This window comes from Quercus suber, unplaced genomic scaffold, assembly GCF_002906115.3.
Source record: "Quercus suber isolate HL8 unplaced genomic scaffold, Cork oak 2.0 scaffold_300, whole genome shotgun sequence".
Classification (NCBI taxonomy): Eukaryota; Viridiplantae; Streptophyta; class Magnoliopsida; order Fagales; family Fagaceae; genus Quercus; species Quercus suber.
The window spans coordinates 827,020-851,987 of NW_027069756.1; the positions used below are offsets into that span (position 1 = coordinate 827,020).

Sequence of the window (24,968 nt, forward strand, 5' to 3'; positions counted from 1 at the left end):
CTGCACCCCTTTTTCAACCTACTTTTCTTTTCTTTTTTTTCTTTTCTTTTTTTTTTTTACCAAAGAAAAGCATTGAAATTTCAATATTTTTAGCAAAAATTAGAGATTTTTATTTGGTTCAAACTAATCACAGTACATCAGCTGCAAATGTGGATGTGAATCTTCCAATCATACAGATACTTGCATTTTCATAATATACAAAATCGAAGAATCCATTAAAAAAATTATTGTTTGTTTTCTTTAAAAACTTCATTTTAATAATATCGTATACAATTGTGATGAACATGACACACCCTCACACGTACGATAACTTTCCGTTTGGTGGATGACGTTACTTTATAGATGTAGGGACTTGAGTTTGTTGAGAGAGAAGTTGTATAAATTGTGTAATTTGTCCAAATAATTGTCTTAGGGCATTTATACAAGTATGCACTCCTTGGTAAAAGACATGTTTGTTGTGAATATGTATATCAATTCTAAGAGTTACACCCTTCAACAGCGGTGGCTCCAAGAATTTTTCTCAGGTGTTCCTTAAGAGATTTTTTCTCAGGTATTCCTTAAGAAGCATAAATTACATAATCTAATAAAAGAGATTGATCTTGAGTTTTTTTCCTAGGGTCTATTTTGCATTTGGGTGCTATGTTATAATTATTATTTTTTTTTCAAATTTTTGTTCTAATTTTTTTTTTTTTGGGCTTCTTTTTGCTTGAAAGCCCCAATATATTATTAAGTAGAACAAATTATGAAGCAAAATTTAATTTTATTAGCATAAAAAACTGAGGGTGTTCCCAAAATTTTTTTAAAGGGTAGACAAATATAAAATTTTAAATTATTATATATATATATATAATTCAGGTCAAGGTGGTCCTGTGACCACTCTGGCCTTCAAGTGCCACCGCCCCTGCCCTTCAACTAATACATTTCTATATAAACAAATTTCATGTCTTATGAAGCAACATCATCTACCAAATGAGAAGTTATTGCACATGTGAGGGTATACCATGTGGTAGGAATTGAAAAAGTAGGTAAAAGTATAATTATTGTCACTCTTCACCTCACCCACCTTAAGATTATTTTTAAACTTTTGGGACCCCACAATATTCTATAAAGGAAATAACATAAACTAAAAAAAATTGAAAGTCTTATGCTTTAATATTATATGTCCAATATTTTTTTTTACTTAAAAAACCATTTAGTTTTGCCAAGTAATCCAAAAGAAGAAGAAGAAGAAGAACATAATAACAATAACAACAATAATAATAAAAGCATCAAAACAATCCTTTAAGTGTAATCATACATATGACATCACTCAAAACTCGAAGTCTCAGACTTTTAACTATGGATTTCAAATATAAAACACTCAAATTATAATGACAAACAATATTTTTTAGATTATTTAGACAAACATTAGCTTGTCATGGTTAGTTTTCAGTTTTAGAAGGGTTAAATATAAAAATTTTAAATCCAAACTTAAAACAATATTTACATATACTGGTAATATTAATATTTAAATATATATATATATATATATTTCAAGGGTTCATGGTTCCCTTGGTCTAAACATCCTCCCTTGGGTTGCATCACATTACTTGGGTTGAAATTTTTTTTCAATTCAACCCAAGATACAAAATAAGGAAAAAAAAAAAACTAGTCTATTCCAACCCATTAACTTACAAAAAGCCAACATAAGGCATTTAGTTGGGTTGGTAGGGCAAATTCAAATAGATCCTTAATTACATTTTTTTTTATTCAAATTATCTAATTTGAACATATATTTAAATAAGTATATATAAAAATAATTTTGGTAAAATTAGTAAACTAGTGCTTATAAATAAGTTATTGAACCAAGTCCAAGACATCTTAAAAAAAAAAAAAAAACATTAAAATTGGACTAGCCAGTAGCCAGTTAGTCCAGCTAAATATTTTGAGCGAAAATCCAATAGATATTGGACATTTGGACTGCTTCTCTTTTTCTCTCTTCAAACGATACGACTTGCAGTATAGGAGTCTATAGAGGCAACGGCAGCGGCGGTGATATCATTGGGAGCAGTGTTCTCTTTGGGTTTTTCCGGCCGGAGCTCGGATACGGAGTCGGTAAGAAAATTAAATTTGATGTAGTTTCATTGAATCTCATTTTATTCAATCAATACTTTGTTGCTTCTGCATAATGTTAAACCTCTCGTGTAAGAATGCTCTAAAATTCGTTGATTTTCGTGTTTTTTAGACCAAATTCTTTTCTGGGTATCAATAAAATTCACTGAAAGTTGGGGACTTGTTGATTTCTCCATTGTTATATTTTGCTTATGTATTTGTTTGAGACTTAGAAGGGTATTGGCAAATTTAATGTTCATGATCAATTGTCTAGAATTCTTACATATACTAACATTGTTTGCCAATATGTTTCAAAAGTGTTTATTTTTAGGATTTGATTCTAAAAATAAAAAAATATAAAAATTGCTGAAGAATTCCCTATTCAGAGTTCAAACGTCTTCTCTAGCAATTTCACCTCAAAAACCATAACCCAATTTTGCAATGTGGCTTAGGCATAATCCAAAGTTGCCAAGAGTTTCCATGTGTGTGTCTCGTTAAGTGTTTGTCTATGTGAGTTTCTCTCTCTCTCTCTCTCTTAGACTTGATTTGAGTATGCGTGAAGGTGTTTGATAAAAATTTCAGTGATAATGCAATGATTCTCATCTGACTATGAAGTTTGAAGTATTTTTTGTGTTTAGAATTATAATAGCTTTAGTGATGATGTTCTTTCACCATAAACGGGTAAATTCTAAACACAAGGAGCTATCAGGTCATGCTTAGCTCTAGATTGGCTCTGGCTTCGAGAGTAATTTGAACCATTGACTTGAGCCATTGATGATAGAAGATTGTTATTGAGATGTGTGATTGTGTCTATAGGTTGAGATGGTAGCTTTCTTAAAAGAGAGAGACCCATAACTACATTGTTCAAATCTTGAAATTTTTTAATTTTCAAATCTTTAATTTTAAGTTTCTGAACAAGCTCATTTTCCACATCCTTTTAGGTGGCTCGTTTTTCTTCATATAGTGAGGAGGAAGGCTGTGAACTATTCTAGTTTCCATGGCTACTGAAACAGCTATTCAAGATCCAAGAAAACATGCTTTGGAGGCATTGAAGCGGAGGTTTGCCTTTGTCGAGGCTGATCTGCTACAACAAAAGAACAAAAAGAGTAAAAATGAAGATGGAAAAGAACCTCATAGGACAACTTCTTTAGCAGATAAAACTGATGCAGCAGTCACTCCCTCATTTGATGCTCAACACAAGAAAGGTATTTTTTTTTTAATTAAAAACAAAAATTCTTATATGCCTAACTTTGGTTTTGAGGATCTCCCTTATATTAGGGAAAAAAAATTATTCATTAAGAAATAAATATCATCTTGTAAGGCTGTCTCAGAACAGTCTCAAATTCTTCATTTTTGTATGTCCAGTGTCCAACAGACAACCGTTATAAATAGTTTGGCTACTCGGGTGTCCAGATTGGCTCCCATTTTTTTTTTTTAATACCATACACTTTTTTGGTTTTTGTCTAGATAGTTGTTCTAGAACCAAACTTTGTAGTTCTGTTATAAGGGAATGCATTTGATCTTTCTGGAGTCACCCTGCTTAACAAGGTACTGCTTTAGGCATGCAAAATTGCATATAGTTTTTGTTTTATGAATTGTATTAAAAAAAGTAATGTAACGTGGTTCTATATGTACTGTGTGTCACAACTCACAAGGTATTGCTTTAGGCATGCATATACTTGTTTTAGTTTTTTAAGTAAAATTTATTTTAAAAAAGGAATGTAATGTGTACTTGTCTCCTTGTGCTTATATATATTCTAATTGATTAGATGGAAGTCAAATTTTTTGTTTTTGTTTTATGCAGATCCTGAAGAAAATGCTCCAGCATATTTGCAGCTCTCTCAAGCTGTACATGAGAATCTGCTGGCAACCAATATTAAGGTACATCTTTTCTTTCTGAACCATGAGCCTTTGATCATTGGAGCTGCTTCAATTAGTGAGTTGGCTTTACGGAATTAAGAGATGATATATTCTCAGCTCCTTGGCTCACGTCTGCCTGGCATCGTGCAGCTTTCTAGTAGAAAAGGAGACATGGTCGATAAGATTTTACACGAGCTTCTTCAGAATGGTGATACGGCTCAGAAGTACATGCAGAAGTCCAGAAAAATAAATATTGACCATTTCGTCCTTCTTGATAATTATGTACAAGGACGTGGCATATGTACTGGTTCTCATATCAGGGCTTTGCGGATGCATTCAAAGCGTTCTAAAAAGCACATGTCCATGAAACAGCATAAAAAATGTGGATCATTTGATTTGCCCCAAGAGCTTCATAAGTGAGTTTAATACTTCTCTGATTTGTTCATGGTTGTTACTTAATGATTTTTCTTCTTCTTCTTCTGAGTTAATTTAATGCTTCTCTTCTTTGTTCGTGGTTGTGACTTTGTGGTCCTTTTCTTCTTCTATACTTGCAATCTAGATATTATTATTCTCACTGTATCTCTGGTGGCTACTTTATTTCATGAACAACTAAGTATTTAGGCTACCCTTCTCAAAAGGACATAGCCTTATTTTTTGGAAAGCATACTAAGCTGGACTGGGAATCTGGGGAAGGCTGTATCAAGTTGATCATCTATCTCTATCTAATGTTGAGCCAAAACTGCTCACTCAGACAGTTGAGTTGCAAGCTTGTAATTTGCACTGCAGTAGTTGTTTGAACTGGTACCATGACTTTATCCTCTTAAGTAGTTGGGTCAAACCTAGGTAAGCAATAATTTTCAAGACATAATCCCATCCTACTGGTTGAACTGGTTATACTCTTCAGAGGGTTGATGTTTTATGAGAGGCTTTATGTGAGGGATCTGTTTTTCCCTGTTCCACTCTTGACTAGTTTGATGCTTGCCAATTGTTTTGAATTTTCAGCTGTAGTTTGTCCAACAATTTGGAGGAAGAGATTAGGAAAATAACAATTGACTTACTCTTGAATGTTTAGATGATGAGAGAATACAGATGGAAATTAAAGTTTACTTCTATATATGATGTAATCCGAAGAATAATTGTTTTTATGCATTTCAAAGTTGATTCTCCCTTTAAATTTTCTCAAACAGTTTGTTCTAATTATTATCGGATGTGTTTGGATAACAGGTATGATGTTTTTAGACCTATGCATGAAATGTGGAAAGGCTACATGATGCAACTGCTTAAAACTGTCGGGTGGGAATATTTTCCTTCTATGCTGATATTGCAATCATGCAGTTTCTTGTCCTTCGTTTTTATTATAATTTTTTTTGGATGTGTTTATCTTTCTTTTATGTGCTTATTATCATTCAGTATACAGGTTTATAATTTTTTTTTGATCTTACAGGAAAAATCAGTTGGCTCAGTGTCTTCTCAACGCAGATCTACACGGTGCTTTCATTCTAGGTAATGCTATGCTCTTTTTACAGCAATCTTAGTTAATTTAATGCTTCTCTTCTTTGTTCGTGGTTGTGACTTTGTGGTCCTTTTCTTCTTCTATACTTGCAATCTAGATATTATTATTCTCACTGTATCTCTGGTGGCTACTTTATTTCATGAACAACTAAGTATTTAGGCCACCCTTCTCAAAAGGACATAGCCTTATTTTTTGGAAAGCATACTAAGCTGGACTGGGAATTTGGGGAAGGCTGTATCAAGTTGATCATCTATCTCTATCTAATGTTGAGCCAAAACTGCTCACTCAGACAGTTGAGTTGCAAGCTTGTAATTTGCACTGCAGTAGTTGTTTGAACTGGTACCATGACTTCATCCTCTTAAGTAGTTGGGTCAAACCTAGGTAAGCAATAATTTTCAAGACATAATCCCATCCTGCTGGTTGAACTGGTTATACTCTTCAGAGGGTTGATGTTTTATGAGAGGCTTTATGTGAGGGATCTGTTTTTCCCTGTTCCACTCTTGACTAGTTTGATGCTTGCCAACTGTTTTGAATTTTCAGCTGTAGTTTGTCCAACAATTTGGAGGAAGAGATTAGGAAAATAACAATTGACTTACTCTTGAATGTTTAGATGATGAGAGAATACAGATGGAAATTAAAGTTTACTTCTATATATGATGCAATCCGAAGAATAATTGTTTTTATGCATTTCAAAGTTGATTCTCCCTTTAAATTTTCTCAAACAGTTTGTTCTAATTATTATTGGATGTGTTTGGATAACAGGTATGATGTTTTTAGACCTATGCATGAAATGTGGAAAGGCTACATGATGCAACTGCTTAAAACTATCGGGTGGGAATATTTTCCTTCTATGCTGATATTGCAATCATGCAGTTTCTTATCCTTCGTTATTATTATAATTTTTTTGGATGTGTTTATCTTTCTTTTATGTGCTTATTATCATTCAGTATACAGGTTTATAATTATTTTATTTTTATTTTTTATCTTACAGGAAAAATCAGTTGGCTCAGTGTCTTCTCAACGCAGATCTACATGGTGCTTTCATTCTAGGTAATGCTATGCTCTTTTTACAGCAATCTATGCAATAAGAGTGCTTGTGGAACCTTTAGTAGCTGTTTGCTTCTAGAGAACGTAGAAGTAATTTTGGTGTGTAATCTTGTTATCTGCCTTTTACTGTCCCTATTACTTTCTGCATCATGCCATGATGGATTGGTCTACTTTTTTTTTGATAAGTAAGAAAGTTATATATACGAAAGGCGACTCTATGCATGAATAACATAGAGCAAACCTAGAAAACACAAGAAAAAGAAACCAAAGAAAAAACAAAAAAGAAAGCCAATCAGCATATTAATTACAAAGAGAAAGAGAGCTAAGAAAAGAAGGGAGACAATCACTAGTCGTGAGTCCCCATGCCCGAGACCAATCAAAAAGAGTTCCACTAAAAGAAGCAAGCAGCTGATCACCAGAACTATCCAAATCCTCAAAAGTCCGCCGATTCTGTTCCTTCCAAATACTCAAAAGGATGCACAACGGAACTAAATTCCAAATCTGAGACGATTGCTTCCCCAACCAATTCCACCAGCCAAAAGTAGCTCTGAAATCGATCTAGGTATAACCCAAGGCAAGCCAAAAGTTATAAAGACAAAGCTCCATAACCGATAGGTCATCTCACATTGAAGAAGTAAGTGGTCTACCATCTCTCTAAAATGTCGGCACATTATTCACCAGTCCACAAAAACCAATTTCCTCAATCTCAAGTTATCACCCGTTAGGATCTTATTCCAAGCTACACACCAAACAAAAAAGGAAACTCACCTAGGGGCCTTTGCTTTCCATATAGCTTTCCAAGGAAAGACAATTGAAGGAGAGTCCCTTAATTTATTATAATATGATCGAATGTCAAAATCCCAGGCTTCAAATTCCATCTCAAAATCCCCATGATGGATTGGTCTACAATGGCAACAACCTACTACTTGTGCTATTGCTGGGTTGCATGTAAATATCCAGTCACTTGTGGGAGACTCTTTTTTTATTTTGATAAATATCGTAAGAAATTTTTATTAAGAATAAAAAGCCAACAAAGTGCACTAGAAATGTACTATAGTGGCAAGAATCAAGAACCCAGATTACAATGATCAATAAGATCAGGGAGGGACAAACAAGAACAAGATGGTAAAACTAAACTTCAATCAAGGAGAGTACATAAGAAGAAAGACTTTATATCAAGGATATACCATTCACAATCCTCAAAGCATCTAGCATTCTACTCCCGCCATAAGAACCAAAACAAACAATGTGATGCAAACCTCCATAAATCTATATTTCGATGTCTATTGAACTTGCTCTGCCAAGAATTTAACAGCTCAATAACTTTATACGGCATAACCCAATGGATACACCAAACATTTACCTGTGTGCTCAGTACTATGCCTTTGGAAAGAACTGCAAAAATTGTCCTATGGAACAAATATAAGATAGTGAGAATATAAAAGCAAACCCTGGTTGGAAAAAGATACACGGGTAGTTCCCCCACCAGTGTCCCTTGATGGATTGTTACTGGCAAGAATTCCAAAATTCACAGAGAGGTACACTTCATGACCCTTCAAGTTCATGGGGATATCCTTTTTGTCCGTTTGGTATAGCTTATTTTTCAGCCTTTTGATAACAGGGTTGTTTGAAAAAGCTGTACCTACAAAAAAGTGAAATTTAATAAATTTGTAGTTGAAAAAGAGTGTTTTGAAACCTCCTTACTGAAAGGGCACAAGCCTTTAAGTCGCCCCCTCCTGCCTTTTATATTTTTTCCTTTGAGTCATTTTACTTTGAAAGGAACGTTCAATCATATCTTGTCTGTGCAATCTGAGGGCCATGGATAGTCTATTCAAATGTTCACCAGCTTATTAAATTATATGGATTGATGCGCACATAGACTTAATCTGCACACTAATCAGCAGTGTCAGCTGCAGTAAAAGAGATTAATAAATGAAAGGACCCCCCACCTTTCCACACCAAAAAAAAAAAAAAAACCTAAATATACGCTCAAAATTCCCGCACTTCTCTCTCTCTCTCTCTCTCTCTCTCTTTTATTTATTTATTTATTTATTTATATTATTATTATATATTATTATATTTAATTACTTACTACAGTTTCCTTCCAAATTTCTTGCAGTGGCTGAGTGTAAAGCAACTTCTTTCACTGGAGTGAGCGGCATCATGATTCGTGAAACTGCAGAAACATTTGGGATAATTACACAAGATGATGTATTCCGAGGTAATTCATCCACCAGCCCCAACTTCAAACTAATTTTACCATAATTAGTTATAGTTTTGATATTCTTATAGTCTCATACTAAATATGCATGCATTAGGAAGATTTAAATTGAATGCGTTGTGTATATGCTCTTGTATAGCCTTTTATACAATTTATCTTATATGAAGTAATGGAGCTCTGCAGCTGGCAAAATAAAAAGTTTTACTAGTATATTTTATGTCCATGATTTTCCAGTATTTATAAATTGACAAGGTAGTGAAATAATTATCTTAATCAGGGAAATCTCTTACTATTGAGCAAAACTGAAGGAGTATGCCTTACTATTTAGTAAAACTAAGAAACACAAAGGGTTCAAGTGATAGCCCAGTAGTAATGGTATCCTTTGTGGTGCTCCATGTTTGTGGTTTGAACTTCAACTCCCATCTCCTCAACTATTTAAAGGGTTGTATCCAGTACACAAAGCTCCCACTTTTGTGGGGTCTTGAAAAGGTGAAGGTAGGCAGCCTTTACCCCCAATTTTTTTTGGAGGTTGATTTCTTTACTCAAACCCGCTACTTCTCTCCTTTTGTGGAAGTTACTTGCCATCGCACCAAGGCCCCCACTGTCTAACACCCTTCCCCCAACACCCCCCCCCCCCCCCCCCCCCAACAAAAAAGAAAAAGGAAACACAAGGTTTATTTTAAAGTCTAAATATGTGATGAAAGTCACCAGATTTTGGGTGGTTCATTTACACCACATCTAAATTAGGGTTTAATTTCCATGCTTCACAAGAGCCTAACACTTTAATGCATAGTAGAAAGCAAAACAAACTGAGTGTGCCCCTGAGGTAGAAGCTTTAAAGAGACACTATTTCTATATTTATTGGATCAATAATTGCTCTATGTGTATTTACATTCTCTTCTTATCTTCTGATTTCATATTGGAGGATGCTGATGGTTAAAGCTTAATTTTATAATATATTTTTTCAGTTGTGCCCAAAAGATTTCTGTCTTTATTTTCCAAGTTGATTGCTAGAAAGTTACATTGCATGGGGACAAACTCACTTCAAGAAATTTGGGCTTGTGATTGATATTCATCATTGCAACCAAGGTGATTTTTTTTTTTTTTTCATTATACAAGATTTTCCCACAAATTATCAAGAACTTGTATTCTTACTTAGATTTTTGGCTGTGAATATGGTTAAGATGTGCTATTTGTTGTTGGCACACCCAAGATTTTCCATTTCTTTGCATAAATTTCATGTTTGTTTGAAAATATTCCCTTCCCCCCCCCCCAAAACCCTCTCTGCAAGTCACACACACACACCCAATAAGTTTTGAACTCATGATGACCCTCCACCTAACTCTTATAAAGGGAGGAATTGCCAGTTGAGCTAGAGCTCATTGGTATGGGAAATGTTTTCGATAGTGCTAGTACTTGGCTTCAAGTACCTAACTCCAAAATTGCAAATGGGCAAAATGCTTGAATTTATTCTGTTGGGAAGGGAGTTTTTTGTACAATGCTAGTACTAGTGATGCAGGACAACCAGAACAAAATTGGAATAACGGAAAAATAAAAGATATGAGTTAGGAGTCAGCACCTAGGCCTTGTTTAGAGTCAGCACTAAGCGAGGAAACTACTAAGAGTCAGCACTTAGGATAGACCTGGAGTTAGCACCAAACCAAAGAAAGATCAAACGGCCATTTTTTTCATTCATCAAAATATCAATTATCTCCTCAAGGAGTACAATAGGTTGCTTATAAATGATTACTAAACCCTAATTCTATTTGCTAGGAAACCCTAATTGCCTTATTAAAAAATAATCTTACTTCCCAAATTAAAATACTAATAGCCCAATAAACTACTAGGACCTAAAACATAAAAATACAATTGACTTGCAAATATAAATAATATTAAATAATAATTTTCTTGCATCTTCTCCCGCATCATTCTCCTCTAGTTGGAGAAAAACACGACCTCGAGTTTTAAAGCATTGAAGATTAGGATGTTGACAAATAACACTTGCTTCAAGTCTAAAATCACTTTAGGGAGCACAGCGAAAAGAAAAACCTTAAATTCCGCCACATCAAACTCATTTGGAATAACAAAATCGATATGTGGAATCAGTATAATTTCTTCTTGAACCTTATAAACCATAGGAACCACTATAGTTTTAACCTCTTCGACTTCACCAAGATATAGGTCTTCAAGGACTGTGGAGGATTGTTCAGAAGCACGTTCAACAACTTCAACTTTTATATCATGCGCACCTTCTAACATAATAATCTCTTTAGGCATCATCTCTTCACCTTGCTGCTCTTCAATAGATTCATTTCCTTGCACGCATGTGAAAGCAACACTTGTCAAAGCATGTACGTCTGTGTCAACATTAGGTTTTGGTGTTGCTGGAGGATTCTCCACGACCAAGATATCATCATCAATATTGTCTTCTATCAAGGCAGCAATAAGTTCATTGTGATCTAGTATTCTTGGTTTTCCAATTGAATCGGTTTGAGTCTTCTTTTTGCTTCATCTGAGCAATCCTGTCTTGAACATTTTTTATGAGCTCATTTAATTCCTTAGTAGATAATTCCTTGGTAGATTGTTCAAAAGTGCGTTGAGGACATGAAATGGACGAGGATGAGGATTCATCGTATTTGCTTCTACTTGAAAAGTACCACACTGAGATTGGGGTAGATACTTAGCTCGATAGTATGGTGACAAATACTTATTACAAAGCTTTTCTTTCATATCTTCCCACACACTGATGGCAGGTTCATAATCCATATAGCGGAAATATTCAAGCTTCTCCCAAAACCTTTTTGCGTTACCTTTTAACTTCAACTTGGCATACCTAACATTTTTATTATCTGCAAAATTTGCTTGCTCAAAGAATTGCTCCGTCCCATTCATCCAGTTGACAAAATCTTGTGGATAAGTATTATCACCATCAAAATAAGGTGCTTCTAATATTACCATGATTTTCTAAAATAGTGCCTCAACAAATAGTTGTTGTGATTTTCTTGGAATAGGCTTCTAGGACTACTCTCAAATAGTTGCTAGGACTGGGCTGGTTGACAGGTTTGGATTCTATGAGTTGGGTCTTGTCCTTTTTTCTTTTTTTTTTTAAAGAAAATTGATGTTGTAAAAGGTAGGTTGGGGGCTTGTTAAAAAAAATGGGTTGAATCTTTTTTTTTTTTTTTTTTAAAGAAAAAAAGAAAAGAAAAGAAGGCATGTAACTGGTTTTGTTAAAAGCTGTCCGGTTTTTTTTTTTTTGGTGCAATTGGGTAGTTGAAGCTTGGGCTTTCAATTTTTTTTTTTTAACTGGAGCTAAGGGTTTGGGTATAAAGCTAGGCTTGGGGTCTTGTTAATGAAATGGGTCCGATCATTGGCTTGTGTGACTGTGTATGGTGAGTTTGTTGTTTCGGCTTGGTCAGGTAGTTTAATGGGTTTCAATTTGATTTCTTTATTTCAGATGGGCCGGGTCAAGTTGTTAGTGGGAAAACACTGTGGGGTTGCAAATTAAAAATGGTCGTGAAGAGTTTGAACAGAAAATAGGGTGCTGGGTTTTTTAAATTAAATAAAAGGCTAGTTATTGTTACCTTTGAGATGGACTCGCTAGTTTATGGAGGGATTGCGGAGGCATGGTGCTGGGCAATTGAGGATCATATGGCGCAATATCAAGAAGAGGATGGTGGTGGGGCTCACTGTGGTGCGATTTGACAAACGAGGGATGGTTGCGTTGGCTTTCCAATGGGTGGTGGCTGGCGAAGAAACTTCTTGAAAGAACCAAACCAGGTCTGGCCGTGGGGTTTGTTGGGTAACCTTTTGGTGGCAAAAAAAAATACGGTGAATGGAGTTTTTTTTTTTTTTTTTTTGGGTGATATTTTTATGGTTTTGGATTGACTGTGACGATGCTTCAAAATAGATCGGTGTTTGCTCTAATACCAAATATGACGCAGGACAACCAGAACAAAATTGGAATAATGGAAATAAAAGATATGACCTAGGAGTCAGCACCTAGGCATTGCTTGGAGTTAGCACCAAGTGGGAAAACCACTAGGAGTCAGCACCTAGGGTAGACTTGGAGTCAGTACCAGACCAAAGAAAGACCAAACGACCATTTTTTTCATTCATCAAAATATTAACTATCTCCTCAAGAAGTACAATAGGTTACTTATAAAGGATTACTAAACCCTAGTTCTAATTGGCTAGAAAACTCTAATTGCCTTATTACAAAAATAACCTTGCTTCCCAAATTAAAATACTAATAGCCCAATAAACTATTAGGACCTAAAACATAAAAATACAATTGACTTGCAAACATAAATATATTAAATAATAATTTTCTTGCATCTCCGGCATCATTTAGGCTTCAAGTACCTAATTCCAAATGGGAAAAATACATAAATTGGAAATTTATCCGAGAATTTAGTCTCTTGGTTGTTCAAACATGATATATTTCATGTGTTGGTGTGTCATATTGCGAGACCATGGCTTGGTATAGGTCTATGTGTTTTAGCCTAAATCCCAGTTTATTTTCATCATCAACTTATGTACAACTTTTAAAAGACACATATTTTAGGTAAAACTGTATTTTACACATTTTTAAATAGGAGAATCCAATAAAAATAAGCTCATCTAAACAGACTCATCAATATATGGGAAAGCTAGATTTAAGATTCTTTCTTCCTTATATTTTTTTGATTTTCTGGACTATGGTGGTTCAAACATGCTACCATTGCATATTTTGAATAAAAGATTGATACTTTGCTTCATTCATATTAGGGAAAACTATTTCACTCAATATAGGTTTTCTTTTTGTATTCCAGAAACTCAGAATTTATTTAGGTCCAACTTTGATGGAGCTACAGGAAAGCACAAAATGTGTATCAATATCAGTGCTGGCCCCATTCAGAGATTCGTTAAGATCAAGTCCTATGAAAATGTAGAATCTAGCGGTGAGGAGTTCACCATGTCATATCCTATTCTTTCATTTCTACGAGGAGATGGGTCTTAACATGGATGATTGATGTGACAATTTTTGGTTGGCAGGCAGCTGAGACAGTTTTGGTTTTACTTTTTAGACAGATAAATCAAATTTACAAATTTTAAATTTACTTTTTTGAAATACATTAAAAAAAAAAATCAAATTTACACTATTAAGGTAATAATTTTACGTAGTTTAAAATATGAATAAATTTTAAATTTGATTAATTAAAATGTAATGCTTTTTCTAGTATAAAACAACCAATACAATGTCATGGCAAGTGCCCTAAAGAGTGGATGTTCTTAGATCTTGAATGTTGTTAACAGTTTGATTCGGATTTGTAGTGTAATCGTATGGTTGTTATTTTTATGGAAAAAGGTGATTGCGAGTGAGAAGATGATTTGCACTTTGCTAAAACAGTGAAAGGAAAAGTAGGAATGATGATGCCGAGAAAGCGGTAGTTGGTGAGAGAGAGAGAGATACAAGTTACAATGAGACAAATTGGTTGGCTCCGTCGGCAAACTGCCCTCTCTTCACCACCACTCTTTCCATATCATAAAAAGGCAGTACAGAAATTGCAGCGTTAGCTGCACCCCTTTTTCAACCTTCTTTTCTTTTCTTTTTACCAAGAAAAAGCATTGAAATTTCAATATTTTTAGCAAAAATTAGAGATTTTTATTCGGTTCAAACTAATCACAGTACATCAGCTGCAAATGTGGATGTGAATCTTCCAATCATACAGATACTTGCATTTTCATAATATACAAAATCGAAGAATCCATTAAAAAAATTATCATTTGTTTTCTTTAAAAACTTCATTTTAATAATATTGTATACAATTGGGATGAATATGATACACCCTCACACGTACAATAACTTCTCATTTGGTGGATGATGTTACTTCATAGATGTAGTGACTTGAGTTTTGTGAGAGAGAAATTGTACAAATTATATAATTTGTCCTAAATAATTATCTTAGGGTATTTGTACAAGTATGCGCCCGTTAGTAAAAGACTTTTTTTTTTTTTTTTTTTTTTTTTTTTTTTCTGAGAATCTAGTAAAATACATGTTTGTTGTGGATATGTATATCAATTCTAAGAGTCACACCCTTCAACAATAGCGGCTTCATGAATTTTTCTCAGGTGTTCCTTAAGAAGCATAAATTACACGGTGTATAAAAGATATTGATCTTGGGCTTTTTTCATGGGGTCTATTGGGCATTTGGACTTGCTAATTGCTATGTTATAATTTTTTTTTTCTCAGATTTTAGTTCAAAATTTTTTTGTGCTTCTTTTTACTAGAAAGCCCCAATATATTGTTAAGTAGAAAAAATTATGGAGCAAAGTTTAATTTTATTGGCATAAAAAAAAAAACTGAGGGTGTTGCCAAATTTTTTTAAAGGGTAGAACAATATAAAAATTTTAAATTATTATATATATATATATATATATAATTTTAGGCTAGGGTGGTCCTATGACCACCCTAGCCTTCAAGTGCCTCCGCCCTTGCCCTTCAACTATTACATTTCCATATAAACAAATTTCATGTCTTTTGAAGCAACATCATCTACCAAATGGGAGTTATTGCACATGTGAAGGTGTACCATGTAGTAGGAATTGAAAAAGTTGGTAGAAGTACAATTATTGTCACTCTTCACCTCACCCACCTTAAGATTATTTTTAAACTTTTAGGACCCAACAACTATTCTATAAGGAAATAACATAAACTAAAAAAATTGAAAGTCTTATGCTTTAATATTTTACTTAAAAAACCAATTAGTTTTGCCAAGTAATCAAAAAAACAAAAAATAGAAGAAGAAGAAAAACATAATAATAATAATAATAATAATTGTAGGGGTGATAGGCCATGAATGCATATTTATATATATATTGGGCCAGGGGCCCAATTTTGAGGACATTAAGTAGTTCGAGAACGGGGTAAACACCTTCCTAAGAATCTGTGTTGATAAGTAAAGAGGTGAGATTTGATCATGACCATCGAGAAGGCTGTCTAAGGAGGAATACTTCCTCGGCTGAGCAAAGTTGAGGTCAGAAGGTGTGATCTGACACCAGAAGTAACGTTCTAAACGATTCCACTAATGAGGATAAGTATCTAGAAGGAACCAAGATAGAGGGAGACCATGAAATATCACAAGAGAAAGTTGTTACCACGCATTAAATACTCTGCAGCTAACTTTCTTGTTGCATTAATGTAGGGAAGACCCCTAAACAGTGTTGCCTTGATTGTCCCAATTCACAAAGGGCCTGAAAGGGTGTTTGATGGGATAAGCACTTAAGTAGTGGCTTAGACGATTAACAAGTGAAGGGCCAAAATCGTCTAAAGGGAACTATATAATGTAAGAGACCCTCCATGGAGAAGTGATCGAGAAATTAAGGGAAAAACACTGCAGCAATCAGGAATTGAATTTGTAATCAAATTTGAGAGAAATATATAAGAACTGTTCNAAACACTAATTTCTTTTTCCCCTTGAAACTCATGAAATGAAAACAAAAACATAACACAAGGAACCGATAAACCCAGCAACCAAACATCGGCATCAGAGGACACAACCTAATAAAATCTCCACCAGCCAGTCCTTGGCCATTAACACACACGCACACTCTACTGGTACTGGGCTTCACACCCATTATAAAAATCTCAAAAACATTCAACAATAAATAAATCAGATTTAAAAATTTAAAAAAAAAAAAAAAGCAATAAAAGAAATAGATAATTTTTAGTACTATAAATGAAACAAAGGGATGATCTTTGGCAAAGAAAAAAAAAATTCATAAATTTGATTATCAGATCTAATCACATTTGGGTGGGTAGCTGAAACACTGTAGGTTCACATTCATTCTTCGGTGGAGAGGTAACCGGAGCATCACTGGTGGCTTTTTTTTGAGGCATGTTCGGCTGGAACTGGAAGAGAGAGAGTCAGAGAGAGTTTCTGAAATTTTTGAATAGAAGAAGAGAGAGAGAGGAGAAATTGAAAGAGCAGAGAAAAAATGAGGCTGACGTGTCTAATGAGCTGTCCAATTCTTGAGCATTAGATCAATTGAATGGCTAGGATTAAAGCAATTGGGTATTGCACGGGATATGAATCCGTGTATGTGACTGTCATAAGGCATAAGTATTGTTTTGATATTGGGAGGGGCGTGCGTTTACTTCCCACCGAGGTTTCTTTTCTTTTCTCTCCTTCTCTCATGTAGCCTATTCATTTTTCTCTACCGCGCTTCTTTGATTCTCTCTCTATTTCACTTTGCATTTTCCTCAAATCTCACATTTCTATGCTTCTTCGCTTGCTTTCAATTTTTTCCTTTTCTTTATTTCCCTTTTGGTTTTTGTTTTAGATCTTTGAACCTTTAATGCTAGTATTACTCATCTGTTATTCCAATCAGTGTCGGTCATTTCTTCTCAGTTCTCAGCTTCATTTCTTCAAAAGCCATGAAAGCAGCTTTATCACTATCAACCTCATCGACTCCAACAATGCTCGTATAAACATTTGTCCATATTTACCAATACGCCCGCACAAAATGAGGTATTTACGATTCATTTCACACATTCACAAATCTCTCCCCCAAAACCCTAGCCCCAATTTCCACACAACTCAAAACCCTAATCGTAACCTCTTAGCCCTAATCCAATCCAAGCTCCCATCTTTCTCAACCTCTTCTGCTCAGGAATCGAAGCCACCAGCTCCATCAGAGCAAGTCTCGGCGATCGTCGATGAGCTCTCGGGTCTCACTCTCCTCGAGGTCTCGGACCTCGTCGAAGTTCTTCGCGATAGATTGGGGATCACTGAGATGCCGACGATGATGGTGATGATGCCAGGGATGGTCCCTGGAGGACTGAAGGGGAAGGGCGGTGGTGCGGCGAAGAAGGTGGAGGAGAAGGCGGAGAAGACTGTATTCGATGTGAAGCTCGAAGGGTTCGATGCCGCGGCGAAGATCAAGGTAATCAAGGAAGTGAGGACTTTTACCGATTTGGGGTTGAAGGAAGCTAAGGATTTGGTGGAGAAGTCGCCTACGCTTTTGAAGAAAGGCGTGACTAAGGAGGAGGCCAAGTCGATTATTGCTAAGATGAAGGAAGTTGGCGCCAATGTTTCGATGGAATGAGGTAATGTTGTAAAGTAGTCTTGCCATTTTTGTGAATTTTTGAGTTTTTGTATGTTGATATGTGAAATGTGATTGAATTGGTTTCGTAAAAATATAGGTGTTAACTTATGCTTGATATGTAGCCTAAATGTTTGGAGCTCAGTGCTGCTAAGATATTAATGTTTGAAAGAGTTCTTAGAGATTATGGATAGAGTGTAGTAAGGTTTCTAGACTTTTAGTTGGCTAGAAGGGAAATGTTGTAGCTTAGTGGAGCCAATATAGGGAATGACTACATGACAAATGATATGATCTAGAATCCACTCTTTGCCCTTATTAGTAGTTGGCGAATGGCGACCTATTTGTATGCACACGCATGTTCCAAGATCTCCTGCAACAAGAACCTAATAAACAGGTTATTGATAGTAAGCTGATTAAATACATAGATCATAGGTTGGTTGAAGCCAAGAGCCTTGTAGCTCAACTAGCACCTTTTGGTGTTTCCAATGGTGACATCTAAGGTTCAAATCCCCTTACCCCAACTATCGAATGATCATAGGCTGGTTGAATATTGAGTTCCACTTTGTCTTGTGTACCTGAGATTCAATTTTTGTAAATGGTTCATTTCCAAATTTATGATCACACTATGCTATTTTGTAGATGTATCTAAACTCCACATGTTTGTGGTACTCCAGTGAAAAGGTTGCTTGTATTCTACATGCTTATATGTTTCTATATAAAAGCTTGGTGCTACAAATATGATGAGGAAAATACAGATTAACTCAAAAAATTTGGAACTAACTCAGGAAAGGATATGAAAAGATCTTTAAGTTACAAATTTGTAAAACCTTTTCACTTACTCTCTCAAGTGGAATATAAGCATTTGAATATCATTTATTTGGGCTGACAGCTTAGAAGTTAGATCTGATAATGAAAGTGGAAGTAGTATCAATGAGTATACCTGTGATGGGGGCTGCAGGTTACTTCATTATTGCAAGTTGGCAGTAGTTTTGTTGTGATAGTGGGGATTGAGTATACCTGTCTAATCAAGAATGGAATTTTCATTACTGAGGGGAGCAATGGGTAATGATGTTCATGGTGACGGAGGACAGATAGGGGTGTAAGTGAATCTTGATTGGCAGTGATCATCTTCTCTTACAGTCAGTGGAAATTGGGCAATTACAACGTCATTAACTTGCACTTCAATTGTTGAGATGCACTAATGATCTGCGTACTCCATCTATTATGAAATAGATTGCTTCTCACATGGCAACTGGCAGAAAATACATGTCAGTTGTTTTAAACCTGGATGATGTGTTTAGATGTATCACATAAACAGCCTAATGTTTCAAGGCAACAATGTTAAACATTTATTATCAATGCAATGTTACTGAACTACTATACTGGTAAAATAATGCTTGACAATTTCAATACCTGATCTATGGTTTTTATTTTTGGCTTAGACTTGCTGGGGGTAATGAGGATGAAGAACAAGAAGTGCGAGGCTTTCTTGTATGGATTGTCAACATCAAGGGCAGCTGATGTTAATGTATCTCACTTGAATTACTTTTGGAAAGTTATAGAGATTAGTTTAGGGTTCTTCATAGTGCAGGCATTCTTTGTTATAACAGCTTTCCTTATTTTCTTTCACTTGCAGGAAATGCATCCAAGCAAGTTACACTCAGTTGCCCATACCTTGCTTGGCTTTTGAGTAAAAATTTCTTTTTGACTCTTAACACCTATTGTGAAACTAGTTTTTGAGGATGAATTCATTCATCTCATGGACTATTTAAGAATTGTACCTTGCATCTATTTCCAGTGGCTTGTTTCTGCTGCCAGAAATAACCTCACCACTTGACATACCTGAATAAAAGAATGCCTAAAAGTTTGAAGAGGACTTGAATGGGTGTGTTCTTCTGTGCGTGGGTTGTCTCATTGCCTGTTTATCTTCTAATGAACTACCGCCTCTTGAAGTTACATGTTTTTGGATTTTGGTCTAAATCTTATGTGAGTTAAGTATGGGTGATGCCACCCCTCTCGGCAAAGTCAATAATTATTTGTTCAAATTGAAGTCCTCTGGTCACTAGAGGATGAAGGTCTTGGTTGTTCAGATTAATGCGACTCACGCAAACTGTACTTGACCGTTTAGTTAGGGTTGTGGTCACGCCAAGTCAATAGTACTGTAGTAGTGCATTAGTTTAATGTTTTCCTCTGCCACTTAAGACTTTTCCATCCATCAGTTGATTTTAGGGACCTTTTTGGCACACGAATAAATGTTAAGAATTAAAATGAAACATTTGTAAAAAATAACATACCATTTTGAAATATGGGGCAAGGTTGAGTACCATAAGTGTAATTTAACCTTTCAAGTTTCTACTCATGGGTCTTATTTCAAATTATGGTGTGAAACAATTTAATGTTTCATGCTAATTGATTGTGTTATCTGATGCAAAGGAATCCGCAAATGCTAGAAAGAGTACCAAGTTTCTAACTAGGAAGCTCCCAAAGCTCCCATTCCTGAGGCTAAACGTATAAATGTTGTGCATTTTTGGAAAAATCTTGATTGATTTTAGGATGGTTGACTTGTAATGAAATACGGATAGATGAAAATTGTATATTTTTTTTTATGTAGTTTGAATAAATTGTGAGAATAACTAACGGGATATTTCATGAAGAGTACAAAAGTTCTTTTGTAAATAAAGCTCTTTTTTTTCTTTTTTTCTTTTCTTTTTTGTTGGGGGAGGGGGATTGTAGCTCAACTAGCACCTTTTAGTATTTCCAATGGAGACGTCCAGGGTTCAAATCCCCCTACCCCAACTATTGAATGATCATAGGCTGGTTGAATATTGAGTTCCACTTTGTCTTGTGTACCTGGGATTCAATTTTTGTAAACGGTTCATTTCCAAATTTATGATCACACTGTGCTATTTTGTAGATGCATCTAAACTCCACATGTTTGTGGTACTCCAGTGAAAAGGTTGCTTCTGTTCTACATGCTTATATGTTTCTATATAAAAGCTTGGTGCTACAAATATGATGAGCAAAATACAGATGAACTCGAAAAATTTGAAATTATCTCAGGAAAGTATATGAAAAGATCTTTAAGTAACAAATTTGTAAAACCTTTTCACTTACTCTCTCAAGTGGAATATAAGCATTTGAATATCATAAATGAAGAGGACTGTTATTTGGGCTGACAGCTTAGAAGTTAGATCTGATAATGAAAGTGAAAGTAGTGTCAATGAGTATACCTGTGATGGGGGCTGCAGGTTACTTCGTTATTACAAGTTGGCAACAGTTTTGTTGTGATAGTGGGGTTGAGTATACCTGTCTAATCAAGAATGGAATTTTCATTACTGAGGTGCAATGGATAATGATGTTTATGGCAACAGAGGACAGAGAGGGATGTAAGTGAATCTTGATTGGTAGTGATCATCTTCTCTTCCTATTCGAAGAAAATTTTGTTTTCCGTATTCATATGGCCAAAAACAGTGTGAAGCAACTCTTCTGGCCTTCTTTTTCTTCTGCAGATTAGGGGTTTAAGCGTGAAAATGTTGGAATTGAGTAGAGAAAGCCATAGAGAAATGAGAAGAAGGATGTTAACTTTTAAATTGATTTAGATGATGGTTCCCTAAACATGTAATGGGCAGGGGGGTACTAGACAGTCAGTGGAAATTGGGCAATTATAACGCCATTAACTTGCACTTCAATTGTTGAGATGCACTAATGATCTGCATGCTCCATCTAGTATGAAATAGATTGCTTCTCACATGGCAACTGGCAGAAAATATGTGTCAGTTATTTTAAACCTGGACGATGTGTTTAGATGTATCACATAAACAGCCTATTGTCCCAAGGCAACAATGTTACTGAACCACTATACTGGTAAAATAATGCTTGACAATTTCAATACCTGATCTTTGGTTTTTATTTTTGGTTTAGACTTGTTGGGGGTAATGAGGACGAAGAACAAGAAGTGCGAGGCTTTCTTGTATGGATTGTCAACATCAAGGGTGGCTGATGTTAATGCATCTCACTTGTATTACTTTTGGCAAGTTATAGAGATTAGTTTAGGTTCCTTCATAGTGCAGGCATTCTTTGTTATAACAGCTTTCCTTATTTTCTTTAACTTGCAAGAAATGCATTCAGGCAAGTTACACTCAGTTGTCCCTAACTTGCTTCTCTTTTGAGTAAAAATTTCTTTTTGACTCTTAAGATCTATTGCGAAACTAGTTTTTGAGGATGAATTCATTCATCTCATGGACTATTTAAGAATTGTACCTTGCATCTATTTCCAGTGGCTTGTTTCTGCTGCCAGAAATAACCTCGCCACTTGACATACCTGAATAAAAGGATGCCTAAAAGTTTGAAGAGGACTGGAATGGGTGTGTTTTTGTGTGTATGGGCTGTCTCATTGCCTGTTTATCTTCTAATGAACTATTGTTCATTACCGCCTCTTGAAGTTACATGTTTTTGGTCTAAATCTTATGTGAGTTAAGTATGGGCGATGCCACCCCCACTCGGCCAAGTCAAGAATTATTTGTTCAGATTAAAGTCCTTTGTTACTAGAGGATGAAGGTCTTGGTTGTGCCATATTTTAATGTGACTCACGCAAACTGTACTTGGTTGTTCAAATTTTTTTTTGCATATGAGATATAGCCTTCCAGCTGCTGGGTGTGTTTTGGGCTTGTATGCCAAATATGCTTTGCATTTGGCATATAGCCATCCAAATGCGGATGCTCTTAGGGGTGTGGTCGCTTGAAGTCAGTATTAGTGCATTAGTTTAATGTTTTCCTTTGCCACTTAAGACTGCAGGGACCTTTTGGGCACACGAATAAATGTTAAGGACTAAAATGAAACATTTGTAAAAATAACATACCATTCTGAAATATGGGGCAAGGTTGAGTACCATAAGTGTAATTTAAACTTTCAAGTTTCTACTCATGCGTCTTCTTTCAAATTGTAGTGTGAAACAATTTAATGTTTCATGCTAATTGATTGTAATATGTCGGGCAAAGAAATCCGCAAATACTAGAAAGAGTACCAATTTTCTAACTAGGAAGCTCCCAAAGCTCCCATTCCTGAGGCTAAACTATAAATGTTATGCATTTTTGGAAGAATCTTGATGGATTTTAGGATGGTTGACTTGTAATGTAATATGGATAGTATGATTTGTATTTTTTTTTTTTTTTTTTGGGTAGTTTGAATAAATTGTGAGAATAACTAACGGGGGATCTTTCATGAAGATTACAAAAGTTCTTTTGTAAATAAAACTCTTTTTTGGGGGGGTACAAAAATAAAACTTTTTAAACATTTGGAAAAATGATTAACTTTTAGTATTGTTCACATCCACTATTATATAAATATATTAATCCTCTTTAATCCAATATTTTAGGTTCTTCATGCTTATTTACATATAAATTTAACTCAAATGTTATATGGGGTTTATAGATTATTTTTATGCTTTAAGTAATGCTTTTATTAATTTTTTTGCAAATGCAAATACTAAGGAACATAAGCATATTGCTACCAAGTCTTTAGACTTTGTGTTTTCATTTTTTTAGCATCAGATTTTCTGAATGAAATTAATGACTTGCCATTAGAATTCCACAAAAGACCAAGCTAGTGGTAGTGGACCAACTTTTTAAGAATTCTGCAAGCCATCTTCATCTATAAGTCTTTTTTTAGTTGTAAAATATATATATATATATATATATGCGTGCCAAAAATGAGGTTGATGGGCCGGTCCTCACTTTGGCTTACAATCTATTTGTGATGTGGGCTTTGGATTTCCTACCTTAGGTAGTTCCTAGTACAAAGACCCAACTACGCAACCTTACCCTCTAAATCCCTCTCCTTTCTCTATTACTACTCTTTTGGTGCTCTCTCTCTCTCCCTTAGAACCATTTCACATTCCCCCAAAAACCCCTCTTTCTCATTTTCATCTCTTATTTATAGCTCAGGATTAGTGGAGGTGTTATGATTACTCAAAGTTATTAGTGGGTATGGAGGTCTAATTCCATTCTTTTAAGTGGGTGTTTAGTTAGGAATAGGAGTGGTGGCTTTGGAACTAGTTCCAACCTTAAAGGGGACGTTTGGCAACGTATTCCCCAAGGCATTACCGAGTAGCCAAGATGTAGTATCCCTGAGTGATCACTATCCCGACTAAGATGTGTTGGCCGAGAAGGCCTCTTGCTATGTACCATGAGGTGTATAGTTCAAGATTGCATGCCCAATGGGCCTTGGGTCAAGCATAGAGGCACGGATCCCAAGACCATGGCCTTAACAAGCCTAGGGCCAACTTCAAACAAAGGGGTTGGAACCATGGGCCACACTATAGGGTTGAAGTTTATGGCTCAAGTGGGCTTGGGGACCCTTGTGCCATATATATATGTATATAATATATTATGTATGTATGCACACACTAGTCGTAAATTTGTGTTTCACACGAAAATTTATTATTATTATAAAGGTATAATGTGTGTTTGATCAAAATATTCATAATATTTATTTAATGCAAAAAAAAAAAAAAAAACCATTACCTTTTAAGCATATTCATTAGCATTTTCTATCATTCACAAACAATTTTTAAAAAAATGAAAACACAAAGTCTAAAGNGCAGAATTACTGAAAGAAGTTTCTAGTCAAACTTCATCTTTTAGTGGTAGCTGCCCCACAGCCCAAAGTAGACTCGACTTACTTTCATTGGTGCTGTTAGCGTTTACATTGGATTTATATGTTGGCGTTCACATTGACTCTTATAAATGCCATATAGGTAATATTTAGTATTATAGCCCTAAAACTCCCCATTTACCCAATCTTGCAAAGTCTTGCAATTGCAAAAAAAAAAAAAAAAAAAAATTGCAATTGTGCTACACTGTAGCAACTTGCAATAAAAGGTTTATATCGTATTTTAAGGTGGTGAATGGATATTTTTAATTATTTTATATGAAGAGGAAGAGAGTGAAAGAGTTGGTGAAATTAATATTTTAATAAATAGATGAGATAAATAAAAGTTGGGATATTGAGTGTGTTATAAAATAATATAGTATAATTGATAAAGTAATTTTTAAGATGGTAAAATAGAATAGTTACAGGAAAGTAAACATGAATGCTCCCACAACCCTAGACCCTAACATTAGCATCAGATTTTCTGAATGAAATTAATGACTT

The 24,968-nt window shown here is 35.0% G+C and overlaps 2 protein-coding genes and 1 long non-coding RNA gene across 7 annotated transcripts; all 3 read left to right on the plus strand.

Annotated features, from left to right (window-relative positions):
- Positions 1-1,910: 1,910 nt before the first annotated feature.
- Positions 1,911-13,831, plus strand: LOC112017491 (ribonuclease MRP protein subunit POP4). 4 transcript variants are annotated; one of them, XM_065782389.1, is made up of 9 exons: positions 1,916-2,094; positions 3,033-3,296; positions 3,896-3,972; positions 4,069-4,367; positions 5,176-5,244; positions 5,396-5,454; positions 8,631-8,732; positions 9,701-9,821; positions 12,187-12,584. In XM_065782389.1, the coding sequence occupies exons 2-8, from the start codon at positions 3,089-3,091 to the stop codon at positions 9,799-9,801; spliced, it is 915 nt and encodes a 304-aa protein (XP_065638461.1). In that variant the 5' UTR covers positions 1,916-2,094; positions 3,033-3,088; the 3' UTR covers positions 9,802-9,821; positions 12,187-12,584. The 4 variants fall into 4 exon arrangements, with proteins under 4 accessions (XP_065638463.1, XP_065638461.1, XP_065638460.1 ...); XM_065782388.1 differs by lacking the exon at positions 12,187-12,584 and adding an exon at positions 13,544-13,831 and having other exon boundaries at positions 1,920-2,094; XM_065782390.1 differs by lacking the exon at positions 12,187-12,584 and adding an exon at positions 13,544-13,831 and having other exon boundaries at positions 1,930-2,094; positions 4,102-4,367.
- Positions 5,499-6,296, plus strand: LOC136071298 (uncharacterized). The gene is made up of 2 exons (XR_010632575.1): positions 5,499-5,845; positions 6,227-6,296. It is a non-coding gene; the product is annotated as an uncharacterized LOC136071298 (long non-coding RNA).
- Positions 13,832-16,821: 2,990 nt separating the features above from the next.
- LOC111987163 (uncharacterized) lies at positions 16,822-19,692 on the plus strand. Of its 2 annotated transcripts, XR_002880253.2 has the most exons (3): positions 16,822-17,820; positions 19,259-19,344; positions 19,453-19,692. XR_002880253.2 is itself a non-coding variant. In XM_024018871.2 (2 exons), the coding sequence occupies exon 1, from the start codon at positions 17,070-17,072 to the stop codon at positions 17,817-17,819; it is 750 nt and encodes a 249-aa protein (XP_023874639.1). In that variant the 5' UTR covers positions 16,822-17,069; the 3' UTR covers position 17,820; positions 19,259-19,692. The 2 variants fall into 2 exon arrangements, 1 of the variants encoding a protein (XP_023874639.1); XM_024018871.2 differs by having other exon boundaries at positions 19,259-19,692.
- Positions 19,693-24,968: the final 5,276 nt, after the last annotated feature.

Excerpts from the sequence above, each read along its gene's own strand:
- LOC112017491 (XM_065782389.1), top strand. The coding sequence starts at position 3,089 with ATGGCTACTGAAACAGCTATTCAAGATCCAAGAAAACATGCTTTGGAG. Across the intron at positions 3,973-4,068 it reads TGCTGGCAACCAATATTAAG|CTCCTTGGCTCACGTCTGCC; the intron begins GTACATCTTTTC and ends ATATATTCTCAG. Across the intron at positions 8,733-9,700 it reads ACAAGATGATGTATTCCGAG|TTGTGCCCAAAAGATTTCTG; the intron begins GTAATTCATCCA and ends ATATTTTTTCAG.
- LOC111987163 (XM_024018871.2), top strand. The coding sequence starts at position 17,070 with ATGCTAGTATTACTCATCTGTTATTCCAATCAGTGTCGGTCATTTCTT.